The sequence below is a fragment of the Amblyomma mixtum genome, chromosome 1 (assembly GCF_055824585.1).
Source record: "Amblyomma mixtum isolate Tamu chromosome 1, ASM5582458v1, whole genome shotgun sequence".
Classification (NCBI taxonomy): domain Eukaryota; kingdom Metazoa; phylum Arthropoda; class Arachnida; order Ixodida; family Ixodidae; genus Amblyomma; species Amblyomma mixtum.
The window spans coordinates 90,572,241-90,585,918 of record NC_143012.1 but is presented as its reverse complement, the minus strand read 5'-3'; the positions used below and the strand labels follow the sequence as shown (position 1 = coordinate 90,585,918).

Below are 13,678 nucleotides of genomic sequence, written 5' to 3'. Positions count from 1 at the left end.
TGCATAATATCGGCTGCAACACTCGCTATACCACAAACAACAGGACTTGCACAAAAGAAACATAAAGCGTGGTGGACAAAAGAATGCACATTAGCAAAAAAACAACAAAACAAAGCCTGGAGCGCTCTGCGTCGATATCCCACTGCAGAGAACTTACTTACCTTTAAGAAGGCAAAAGCCAGAGCTCGGTATGTGCGAAGAAGTGCAGAGAAAACCTCTTGGCAGAAATATGTCTCCTCAATAAATAGTTCAATAACATCAAAGAAAATGTGGGAAAAAGTTCGTAAATTTACTGGTGGCCATACCCCTTTCACACTTCCTCTCTTGACAGCACCCGGGACACAAACATCTTTAGAAGAACAGGCCAACATACTGGGCGAGCATTTTGCTGAGATCTCAAGCTCATCCAACTACACAAACACATTTCAGAAACACAAATCAATAGCTGAAAAACAAAAATTTCCATCTGGAGCAGGTGTACATGAGGATTATAACCAGCCTCTCACACTACAAGAATTAAATAAAGTATTATCTTCTGGAAAAAAGACAGCACCAGGACCAGACAACGTGCATTACGCTATGCTTGCACATCTCTCCGAGGCTGCTGTAGAGGCACTGTTAAAATTCTTTAATAAAATCTGGATAACTGGAAATATACCTGACGAGTGGAAAAAAGCAGTCATAATACCTTTTCTCAAACCCGGAAAACCACCAACAAGTCCTAGCAGTTACAGACCAATAGCCCTCACCAGCTGCATTGCTAAATCTTTCGAAAGTGTAATAAACATTAGACTAACCTTCGTACTTGAATCTCGGCAACTACTAGATAAACACCAATGTGGGTTTAAGAAAACATGCTCCACCACAGATCATCTTGTCCGCCTAGAAAACACCATCCGGGAGGCGTTCATCCACAAGCAGCACTGTATTGGGGTCTTCTTCGACTTGGAGAAGGCCTACGATACTACGTGGAAGTTCGGCATCCTCCGTGACCTAGCAGAGCTAGGTATCCGCGGCAGGATGTTGAACTGCTTGAACGACTTCCTGGCTAACCGCACATTCCGAGTCCGCCTAGGAGCAACTCTCTCCATGACTTTCACCCAAGAGAACGGCGTACCCCAGGGGTGCATTCTAAGCACGACACTCTTCATAGTAAAAATGAATTCCTTAGCTAAAGTAATACCCAAGTCCATAATGTATTCAGTTTACGTAGATGACCTACAAATAGCATGCACGTCCTCTAGCATATCAACCTGTGAGAGACAAATACAAATCACACTAAATAAACTAGGTGCTTGGGCAGACAGAAATGGGTTTAAATTTTCTCCTCAAAAAACAGTAGCTGTTCTTTTTTCATTGCGACGAGGCCTACAGGTCGATCATAATCTATACCTGAATCACACTCTGCTACCAATTAAACAAGAACACAAATTTTTAGGCCTAACTTTCGACAAGAAACTCACATTTCTACCACACATTAACAACCTTAAAAAGAAAGCTTCTCAAGCCCTCAATATCTTAAAAGTTCTCTCACGGAAGCGGTGGGGGTCCGATAGAGCAAGCCTTTTACAAATATATCGCTCTCTGGTTCGCTCCAAGCTGGACTACGGGTGCATAGTATATGGTTCGGCAAGAGCATCCTACTTAAAAAGATTAGACCCCATTCATAACCTTGGTCTGCGCCTATCATCTGGAGCATACAGAACATCACCAGTAGTTAGCCTTTACGTTGAAACTAATGAAGCCGCTCTTGAGGATCGAAGAATTGCCCTTACATGCTCATATGTCTTAAAAATCCGTTCTCTTCCGAAACCTCTCTGCCATCCAATTGTCACTAAGTGCCCATCTAAAAGATTATTCATCAACAAACCACACTCTATCAGACCATTACTACTGCGCTTTGAAGATAAATGCGAAGAGCTAACAGTGCTAGATGCCCTACCAAATATTGCACAAAGGAATGAATGTTTGCCACCATGGTACAGCCTGCCTTCAGTATGTGACTTCACAATGACACATTTAGATAAAAAGCAAACGCCACATGAGTACATATTACAGGAATTCTTTGCACTACAAGAAAAGTATGACACCTACATTGAATTTTATACCGATGGCTCAAAAACAGAAAGTCACGTTGGAAGTGCAGTAATCCAGGGAAAAAATAAACAGATAATACGACTACCAGAATGCGCATCGGTTTTTACTGCTGAGTGTTATGCCATCTTTGTAGCTGTGGAAAAAATAGTAAGAGAGAATATCAAAAATAGCATCATTTACACCGATTCCCTGAGTATGCTTAAAGCACTGCACTCCAGAAATGCAGCTGAACCTATAATAGGAAACATCATACATAGCATAGTTAAAATCACAAAACAAAAGCATAACATTAAATTCTGCTGGGTTCCTAGCCATGTTGGAATTTTAGGTAATGAGAAAGCAGATGTATGCGCTGCACAAGCCCGGAATAGCCAAATAAAGCAAGTGAACATACCGCACAGGGATTGTTTAAAATTTATATACAGTAAACTCAAAAAAAAGTGGCAGGCAGCATGGGAAGAGCACGCAAACAACAAATTACATTCTGTTAAGCCCATTTTAGGGGAATGGCAATCATGTAGGCATCAAGAACGTTTTACCGAAGTTATTTTATGTCGGCTCCGCATTGGACACACCCACCTCACGCACAACTTTCTGCTAACCAAACAAAACACACCTCTCTGTGAAATGTGTGGTGCTGAACTCACAGTGAACCACATTTTAATTTCATGTGTCAAACTAGAAGAACTAAGAAAGAAATATTTTACAACATTTTATAGGGAAAGACTTCCATTACACCCCATGCTACTTTTAGGCGATCGTGCACTGGTTGACATCTCATGTATTTTTAGGTTTCTCGAGGAAGCCAGCGTTTTAAACAAACTCTAAGTATAAAAAGCTTCACCTTTAACAAAACCTCCAACCTTGTGTTTGGCGCATCATAGCCTCAGTTGCTTTTGCGCCATTAAAATCAATATAACTAACTAACATTTTTGCTGCGTACCTCTCGTGACTGAAATCACCTTCCCGTAGATAATGCCGACATCAGTAATTACGAGATGTTCCGCGAAGCTATAGCTAGCATTGTATACTCAGGTGTTATTTAAATTTGTCTCTCTGCTGTATTTTTCTAATCTTATTCTTGTGTTTTTTGCCACACCCCTCTGTAATGTCTCTGGCCCTAAATAGTACTTCTGGCACTAAAAAGAGACTGAATGACAGTAGGCATTTCCAAAACCATTTATTTTTCCAACACACGAAGCTGTTACATATCGCACTGAGGATTTATTTAAAACCGCACTTCAAAATTTTAAGAGAGCACCTAAAGTGAGTGAGGAACGATTTCTACCTGCTTGGTAATAAAAAATTTAACACATAAAATTACCACCTGCTTTCTAATAAGAAATTAGATAAAATACGAAAAATTAGAGTATAACAGAACGGTGCCATTAGCATCCTAATGGCGACATGAAAGTTGCTTGGTAACTTCACGTGAAGCAACGAAATCACTCCTAGGTGTGGCATGCGTGGGAAAAAGGCTGTGAGTTGTACTCAGTTCTGCTCAAAGTGCCTTAATTAAAGAGTTAACTACAAAATAGTTTTCAAACTGTGTGTATTGGCGTAAAGTTGAGAACAATTAGGTCAGGCTTTCCGTGTGCTGTTTACTCCTAGGAATTAACCAGGCCGTCTGCTTTCAGTTTCTTTGTAAGCGGTGGATGGAAGGCATTGAACGAATATTAGGCCTTCATAGAACGATTCTTTTCTTCCGGCTGATTGATTCCAGTCACAGCCATAGCATGGGGCAGTAACGAAGTGCACAAACAATCGGAATGAAAGGCAAATTAAAGTAAATTATTGTAATGTGGGGTGAACTCAGCGTTATTTGCAACATTTGGTGCCTCTTATTTAAATAGGCCATTCTAGTCCAGGCAGACCATCTTCTTTGTCAGTATAACCTTGGTACCTGCGGGAAAGCTTTTTGTTTCCATGTGTACCGTATTTACTCGCATAATAGGCGCACTTTTTTTCCAGAAAATCTGGCTCAAAGTTCGGGGTGCGCCTATTACGCGGGGTAAAATTTCCGGAAATTTTTCGACTCGCAAAATTGCGCACACCGCGTAAACGCACTCGTGCACGCGCCGCACCCCGTTTTCACGAAGAAAATGTAAAAAAAAAAAAAGGTCCATGTAAGGGCCGCACCGAAACTTTCGGAATGCACGCGCCGAGGCCTCCGCGATCGGCTCCGGCTGCGCGCAACGGGCGCTTGATCGCGGAGGCCACACACGCGCACAGGAGCTTCCAGACGCCGCCCAAGGCCAAGCTCATCATCATCATCATCGTTTTCCTCCGCCGCGAGCTTTCGCTATCTATATCGCCATCAGCATCTCCAGCTCGTTTTTTTTTTTTTTTTGCTGTCAAGTGCCGGGATTTGCGGTAGCGCGATAGTTATCGTGGGTTATGGCTTTGCCGCGGAGCGTTGATGTTTTAGCTCGACGGGCAAGCACCTTAACAGCTACACGGCTGGGAGTTTGCTCTCGAACGCGGCAAGCGTGCGACAGGTCGGAAAATACGACGTGGCCGAGAAGTGCGGCAGTTGCGACTGCGGCGTCCTAAATTTTCGTACGCGACTCCAAGCGCCGAGGTTTTCGCGGGCCTAAGTCGGGAACGTTTCCGGCTGGAGATGAAGCTTTCCAAACAGACGTTTAAAGTGAGCATCCCTGAAAACTGTGTGCGGCTGTTCTACGCGATGTCGTTGTACGCGCTGTGGGTCCGCAGCAGCTGCAACGGCAGCAGCACTAGTAGGGACTAGTAGTCAGTGCAGCAAAAACTTCGTTAAAATAAAGATTGGGAAACGGGGGGTGGCGAGGCGTCGGCTTGCAATCGTGTAAATACAGTATTGATCACAGTGCCAAGTTCGGGGTGCGCCTATTATGCGCGGAAATAAAAAAATCTGATTTTTCGCGCCCTAACTAGGGGTGCGCCTATTATGCGAGTGCGCCTATTACGCGAGTAAATACGGTATTGTGGGCTTCAAGAAAATCACGCAGTGAGACTTAGTGCCTCTTCTATTTTGTGAACATGCAAATATATCCACGAAACAGCGCTCCTAAGGAATATTGTGCAGTGAAACTACAACATCTGATTGTGCCGGCAAAGCAATCGCAGTGAAGAAAACGACATGGTTCGGTGCACATCGATCCTTTCTGGACTAATGTGTCATGCCGCAGCAGTAGTGTGTTGTTGATTTCGTGAAAATCGCTAGTGAATGATATGAATGTGGCAGCCACGATCGCACCTGCAATCGTTAAGCACTGCAATCACTCACTGGTGTTGCGAAGCCATTAAATAATTCTGTCAGCCGTGAATAGATTTCTGTGAATGCTTTTGCGTTGCTCCAGCGTGCAGATTTGGTTCCTTTTTGATGATGTTAATAACGGGTGACTCAAATATTTTCTGCAACCCTGTGAGATTTGTATCAAGATTCTACTCTAACTGAGACCTTGTAAGCTGTGTCGAGTAATGCAGTGGACATACAAAAAGCCAACAGAAGCTGCATAGTTATAGGTAATTGTAAGAGAAAGTTGGGATCTTTTATTTATTTATAGATACTGCGATCTTGTACAGATCATAGCAGGGTGGGACAAAACAAAATACAAGCATATAAACACACAATTTTTCTTTGGAATCAGTATTCTGTTCACAAAAGTCCAAAAAATTGAAAAATGTTGTTCCCCCCCTCCCTCATCCTCCTACAGAATAATAATTAGCGCCAGAATGGGTTATTCTGCAATGGTGTGGAGCTATGCTGTGCCTGAGCTACACTAGTTGGAAGCGTGTTATTTTTCCAAAAACCTAGGAACTGGATTCAGCAAGTCTGTCCGCTTTCTCTGCAGGAGGCGGCTTGCTGCGCGAGTTTCTCTCGGAGTTCATGAAGACGGCCTTCGACCCGAACCGAGGCCTGTTCCGGTGCACCCACGACCGGCGCCTCTACCCGAACCCGGCTGCAAGCCAGCTGCCGGACTATGCTGATGGACGGGCGGTGCGCCACTACGCGTTTGTTGGTCGTCTGCTTGCCAAGGTTGGTGCCACAAATGCCGCCATCTTCTCGCTCAAAGGCCAAGAAGCACCGGTAATTGGCCCGATATTGGAAATGGATGGCTTCACTGGTCTATTGTATGGCCAGTCTTTCCCAATATATATCCAATATTGGTCCTTTGTGGGACCAGTCTTTGCCAATATATATTCAATACTGGTCCTTTGTGGGACCAGTCTTTGCCAATATATATCCAGTACTGGTCCTTTGTGGGACCAGTCTTTGCCAATATATATTCAATACTGGTCCTTTGTGGGACCAGTCATTGCCAATATATATCCAGTACTGGTTCTTTGTGGGACCAGTCTTTGCCAATATATATTCAATACTTGTCTTTTGTGGGACCAGTCTTTGCCAATATATATCCAGTACTGGTCCTTTGTGGGACCAGTCTTTGCCAATATATATCCAGTACTGGTCCTTTGTGGGACCAGTCTTTGCCAATATATATTCAATACTTGTCCTTTGTGGGACCAGTCTTTGCCAATATATATCCAGTACTGGTCCTTTGTGGGACCAGTCTTTGCCAATATATATTCAATACTTGTCCTTTGTGGGACCAGTCATTGCCAATATATATCCAGTACTGGTCCTTTGTGGGACCAACAGTCTTTGCCAATATATATCCAATACTGGTCCTTTGTGGGACCAGTCTTTGCCAATATATATCCAGTACTGGTTCTTTGTGGGATATTTGCCAATACATATCCAATATTGGGCCGATTACCTGTGCTGCTTAGGCCGGGGGGGGGGGTCTGAAAATGAGTCAGTGCTTTGTAATCATCACTTTGCTTCTCTAAGGCCTTTCCAACAAAGAATCTCGTTTCACGGAAGGAGCTCAAAGGGCTGAAAAGTCTTCGAATTTTTAGCATAGCTGACGTTGCGTCAGATGTCGGTAGTAGGGAGTTTCTAAGTGCAGGCAATTTTTACACCGCTCGCTGTTAACGTGAAGCTTCCTAGCCAAGACGTGTTGGTTGTCGTTACCAAAAAGTGACTGGACATAGCGCAGGTGAAGAAAAGATGAAAGCGCAGAGGGAAAAAATCTCAGCTGGTGTATCGCAGCTTCTTGCCAAAGACATTGGGCAGATAAAGAAAGAAATAAAGATTATGTTGCCCAGCCCGCACCGCCTCTAGCCAACCCAGCAGCAGAAGTCACCGGCCCAATATTGGAAATACTCCGGCCCTATATAGGACTGGCCTTTTCCAATGTGTTTCCAGTATTGGGCCAATTAGCTGTGCTGCTGGGGGCAAAGACAGCGGGAGAGTGGAAGTGACTGAGTAACAGCCTTTCTTTGTTTTCTGGTTTCATGCTTTATTTTGCAAAGGCACCTCTTCGACACACTTTCCTATTTGTCATATTGCATAAAACGGCTCCAAAGGAAAGTGCAGCGTATGCTCTGCTGAAAGCCACATTTAGTTTAAAGCTGCTATGGTGGCTCAGTGGTTATGGCGCTCGGCTGCTGATCCGAAAGACGTGGGTTCGATCCCGGCCGCTGCTATCGCACTTCGATGGAGACGAAATTCTAGAGGCCCGTGTGCTGTGCGATGTCAGTGCACATTAAAGAACCCCAGGTGGTCGAAATTATCGAAAGCCCTTCACTGTGGCATCCCTCATAGCCTCAGTTGCTTCGGAACATTTAAAAAAAAAGCCATGTTTCACTGCTGTCAGCCAGGTGGGTACAAATATGTACCGGTGTTTTGTGGGTAGTTTAGGAGAGATGTCATCATGCCATGTATCTCGCACGGCTAGGAGCTTCAAACTTCACTGCATGCTTGAAGATAATGGTAGCCATGATAAGGCACTTGGAGCTCCCAAAATGCCTTGTGATTTTCATTCCAGAGCACACAGCTGCGCACTAAAGCGGACCTCTGTCTCTAAGTCTTGCATCACCATATTTCTTGGTGGGTTTTTCTTCATGGTTTGTCACTTTAGATGTCTTGCTTTATGAACAGTTTATGGCTTACAGTGCAAGCAGTGCCCACCAATTGCAAATTGTTTTCGGTGTCCCATTGAGCTTTGGTCACAAGAGGTGGATAGATTTGGTTTATTGGTTTATTGGGGTTTAACGTCCCAAAGCGACACAGGCTATGAGAGACGCCGTAGTGAAGGGCTCCGGAAATTTCGACCACCTGGGGTTCCTTAACATGCACTGACATCGCACAGTACACGGGCCTCTAGAATTCCGCCTCCAGCGAAATGCGACTGTCGCGGCCGGGATCAAACCCGCGTCTTTCGGGTCAGCAGCCGAGCACCATAACCACTGAGCCACCGCGGCGGGGTACAGGAGGTGGATAGACGACGGCTTTCACTTTTTTCTAATGCAAGTTGTGGCATGACAGCTGCCTTCTCACGGTACTTGTCCACCTGTGGCAAACTGTCTTTATTTTAAGCTAATTTCATTTCTGGCTTGCAGGCTCTCTACGAGGGGATGCTGGTGGAGTTGCCAATGGCGCACTTCTTCCTGGCCAAGTGGGTGGCGCCCGGGCGTGGTGACCTCGACCTGCACCACCTGGCGTCGCTCGAGCCGCTCGTCTACCAGAACCTCTTCTTCCTCAAGAACTACCAGGGGGACGTGGCCGACCTGGGACTGGACTTCACCGTAAGCAGGGCTGCTGCGTGAATCGCTTGGAACGGAGAACGGATGCAGTTAGACCCAGATGTAATGAACCTACATCGTTGCCTTCAGCCAATGCATGTTGGTAGCGGGACACTTAAGCGGTATTTACATGGGGGACATCAACACGGATGGATGTGGATAGATAGGTGGGCGACATCACCGACCCACCAAAGTCTGCCCCTAATCCTGGATTCACTATTCACAAGGGCAGTAGAGTTGCCTTGCCGCAGTGCAATCAGGTGTAACGTTCAGAGATCGGAAGTGGGCGGAGTGGTCGAGGGAACAAACGCGTGTTAATGCCGTCCTAGTCAAAATGAAGAGGAAGAAATGGGCTTGGGCAGGGCATGTGATGCAACCGCTGGTCCTTAAGGGTAACGGAGTGGATTCCTAGAGAAGATAAGCGTAGCAGGGAGCGGCAGGAAGTTAGGTGGGCGGATGAGATTAAGTTTGCGGGAATACGGTGGCCGCAGCTGGCGAAGGACGGGGTTAATTAGAGAGACATTGGGAGAGGCCTTTGCCCTTGCATTGGGAGTAGTCACACTGATGATGATGATGGCATCCGGCAGCTACTCGGGCGTTGAAACCCGGGATGCCCTTGTTGCAGGTGGTGACCAGCCAGCTGGGCAACAGCACCGTGGAGGAGCTGAAGCCCAACGGGGCCTCCATCTCGGTGACGGTTGAGAACCGCATTGAGTACACGCACTTGCTGGCCGACCACCTGCTCAACGCCCAGCTGCGGCAACAATGCCTCGCCTTCCGACAGGTGAGCAAAGGGTCTCCACCTTACCGAGTGCACAGCATGTTACTGTGTTTACTTTTTTCTCGAGGGAAGCATTAACCCTTTGAAGGTTTTTGCCGTACATGTACGGCGGCGGTTTTCTGTCCCGCAAGGTCTTTGCCGTACGGGTACGGTTTCGATCTTCCGTTTGAAATTTTGCGCCAAAATAACAATGCGTGCTCACTGAGGCGTGCTGCCACCTCTTAGGACTTACAAGAAGTGTTTGAATTTTGTGCTGCCTTCTTACGGAGATAAGCAGAACTTATGTCTAGCTTTAGCGCGGCAGCACAGACTGCAGCAACACCCCTTTTGTAGTTTTGGTTTCGCCACGTGATCGCAACGGAGTCGCGCGAAATTTGAGTTTTCTTTTTGTCAGCACTATCTTGCAGGGGCTGCCGAAGTTGATTTCTATATTTATTGGCGCTGCTCTTAGCTTGCTTATCACCGTTGCTCGCGAGGTATTCTCGCTCTCTGCGGCAAAGCGCCTACGCGGTTTTGATTCCGCCGCGGGATCGCAACGAAGTCGCGCGAAACGTGTTTTCTCTTTTTGGGCACTCTCTTGCAGAGGCGGCGGAAGTTGATTTCTATCTTTATTGGTGCTGCTCTTAGCCTGTTTATCACAATCGCTCGTGAAATTCTATTGAATATTTTCCAGTTGTGAGTGATGCTGTCACCAAAGTACTGTTCCTAATTTTTTTTTACTATTTATTCTCGATTATATACATTTTGTAGATTCAAGATCCGCAATAAAGTAATTTGACCTCCTGGGAAAGTTTTCTTCAAAATAATTCGACCCTCAAAGGGTTAAAGGTGCAGTGAAGAGGAATCTGAACTTGTCTTTTTACTGCGGTAACTCGATCTACACGTTCTGAGCATTCTTAGAACCTTAGAATTATTGCCCTGTGTGGCCGATTTTCGTAATTTAAATCGGATGAAACGTCCCGGCTCCCGCCTTTTTGTTTTAACTCACCGCAGACGGTAAGAGGGGTCAACTATCTCGTGGAGTGCCTTTCAGGCAGTCGCGTGGCGGCTTTGCTTTCGCTTTTATTTTGCTTTTTAGGTTTCCGTGAATAAGTAGATCTAGTCAGAGACCACACAGCTGCAAATTAGGCTCACGGAAATAAAAATACGTGCACACTCTTTGCTTTCGCCAATCACTGCGTATCACTCCGCTGATGGCAGAGTGGCAAGCCGCCACGGGACTGGCTGAAATTTTGGTTGACTCATCCTACAGTCTGCGGTGAGTTCAAACAAAGGCAGGAGCCTGGATGTTTAATCCGGTATAATATAGGGAAATCGGCACACAGGGCAATAATTTGAACTTTCTAAGAACGCTCAGAACGTGTGGATCGAGTTCCAGTGGTAAAAAAACGAGTTCAGATGCCTCTTCACTGCACCTTTAATGGCAACAAGAAGCTATGCAAGAGCAAGGGTTATCCTTCAGGAACATTCCCAGCGTCTTTTTTCTTTTTTTTCTATGTGCAAGAAGGTGACAGCATTGTTGAGAAAATCGCAAGCAGAGTTCCCCGCTTCCTCCTTCGTGCAGTGCGAGTGGTGTGGTGCTGTTTGTGTGATGCGTAAACCTCCGTGCTGGTGGCAAGTCGTAAAAAATTAACGAAAATGAAACTGCTTGCCCTGGAAGCGAGACAGATGGCGCCACTATACTGCTTATCATTCATGTCTTGACACTGGTGGGTGGCCTCACTGGAAACAGTGTGACTTGCCGTTGTGAAGTCATGCAAGCCAACTGTGTTTCCTGGTACCACTTGCTGCTTTCTTGGTGCCATTTCATCGGTGTACTTGCCTGGCAGAGAAATCACTAGACAGTTATAGCTGTGCATCCGCAAGGGCTTAGCGTACGCAAGGAGCTAGCGGGGACCGTAGTCCGCATGCGCAGAACGCAAGCGCGAGCCCTGCGTCTTGCATACGTACGCAAGCCAGCGGACTTTGCGTTGCGTGGTTAGTGTTGGCAACATGGCGGCGCCCTGCACGCCCGCTTCAGACCAGATACTGCATCACCGCTGCATTTTTCGACACGCTAGCTCGCTCTACACGGTTGTATTCACTTTTATTTTGCTCATTCTCACCCCTCCGTAATGATATAGGTGACAAATAGTCATTGCTCTTTAGATACATTCAAGAATTTCTTGATGTTAAGCCTAACTATCTATAGCGTACACTATTGTCATAGCAACGACCCCCGGTAAAGTTCTTCTCCAACTTCGCACTAGAATTTATGTTTTCATTAATTCAATTGCTTTACATTTAAAAAAAAGAAAGCCTTCGAATGCAAACACCATTGCCATTAATACAAGAGGAAAAAGTTTCTTCAGCACACAGTTCAGGAGCTGTGACTTGCTGTCGCTGGATGGCGCCACAGTATGTTATGCTTCCAGGGCGCTACGCTAGCCACTCCCAACCAAAACTGTCGTCGCCAGGACAGGTGGCAGTGCGCGTAAGGTGTGCCCGTAGCGTACGCACAACTTTTGTGGACGCACAGCTAAAACTGTCTCTGTGAATCGGGTACATTTACCTCAGTTATTGAAGGACGCTACTGCTTATTGGAAATATTTGCAGTGCAAAATAAATGGGTACGCAGGGAGGACACAAACGCTGCTCGTCCTGTTTTGTTGGTGCCCTCTGTACGTCCCCGTTTATTTTGCACTGCAAATATTTCCAACATGGGTCAGCACCAACTCTCCCTAACATCTGTGCCTTTGTTTGGTACTGCTGCAGTCGTGCACTTTCATGTACTGATTTTGTATAGCTTATTCAAGCTGTGTTTTCAATAAAAATGATGTGTTTTCAATCTGGGGGTGTTAATGTATTGTAGTCTATGTAGTCTAACTAACTTCCTGCGTTATAATAGCGACTGGCTTCACAGTGAAACGGTGCGCTACAAGCAGCTACAGTGTGGTCAGTCCTGCAATATGAAGGTGGATAAAAGGAAAGATGAGAGAGATTGTAATGAATACAGGAGAGGTGTGCCTAGTAGTTAACCTGGCATGCTACTCCAGGAAAAGATGACAGTAGAGACATGCATGTATCCAGGTGCTCAGGAAAACCAAAAGTAACCCAGGGGTTACTTTCTGTACTATACTATCTATACTACACTATACTATCTATACTGTCTATACCATTCTATCTATACTATACTGTACTGTCTATACTAGACTATCTATTTCATACTGTCTGTACCATACTATCTGTACTATACTGTCTATACTATACTATACTCTCTATACTACACTATACTGTCTATACTATACTATACTCTCTATACTATACTGTACTGTCTCTACTAGACTATCCCATACTATCTAATATATTATACTGTACTATCTATTCCATACTATCTATTCTATATTATGTATACTATACTATACTGTCTATACCATACTATCTATAATATATACTATCTGTACTATACTGTCTGTACCATACTATCTATACAATACTTTCTATACTACACTATACTGTCTATACTATACTATACTCTCTATACTATACTGTACTGTCTCTACTAGACTATCCCATACTATCTAATATACTGTACTGTACTATCTATTCCATACTATCAATTCTATATTATGTATACTATACTATACTGTCTATACCATACTATCTATAATATATACTATCTGTACTATACTGTCTGTACCATACTATCTATTCTACAGTGGACTCTCGTTAAACGGAACCTCAAGGGACCGGGAAAATATGTTCCGTTTATCAGGAGTTTCGTTTAGAGAGAGAATAGGTTCAGCATTGCGCAATCCGCTTCCGCGTGATCCCTACGCGGCTGGCGCGCGCGCGCGCAGTTGGCAGTCTCAGCGGATCTCAATTTGCGAAATCTAGGTAATAAGGAGAACGGTACACTATGAGAACAAACTTTATTAGAGAAAAATAAGCAGTGAATTTTTTTTCCAGTAGTACTAGTACTGAAATTTAAAAAAAAAATGTCAAAAGAGTGGGAATTGCCACTTATTGGCTAGTGAAAAAGGATTTTATATTTGCTTGTTTGAGCTCTCGCAGCCGTTTTTTGTTAATGGCATCACCCATACTTGACAGGCTGTGCAGAAACACTTCCGAACCTTCTTCTCGTTGGAAGAAACTCTTCAGCATTTGGACTGCCGATTCCGCCTGCGCAGG

General features: G+C 45.0%; 1 protein-coding gene across 3 annotated transcripts in view; it reads left to right on the top strand.

Moving 5' to 3' along the window:
• LOC149367175 (ubiquitin-protein ligase E3C) overlaps window positions 1–13,678 on the top strand; it is a 79,331-nt gene that overhangs the window by 57,229 nt on the left and 8,424 nt on the right. For all 3 annotated transcript variants that reach the window (XM_089554463.1, XM_089554467.1, XM_089554456.1), the window contains 3 exons: window positions 5,931–6,115; window positions 8,545–8,730; window positions 9,353–9,511. In XM_089554463.1, coding sequence (XP_089410589.1) covers window positions 5,931–6,115; window positions 8,545–8,730; window positions 9,353–9,511 — 530 coding nt within the window. The remainder of the gene's footprint in view (window positions 1–5,930; window positions 6,116–8,544; window positions 8,731–9,352; window positions 9,512–13,678) is intronic.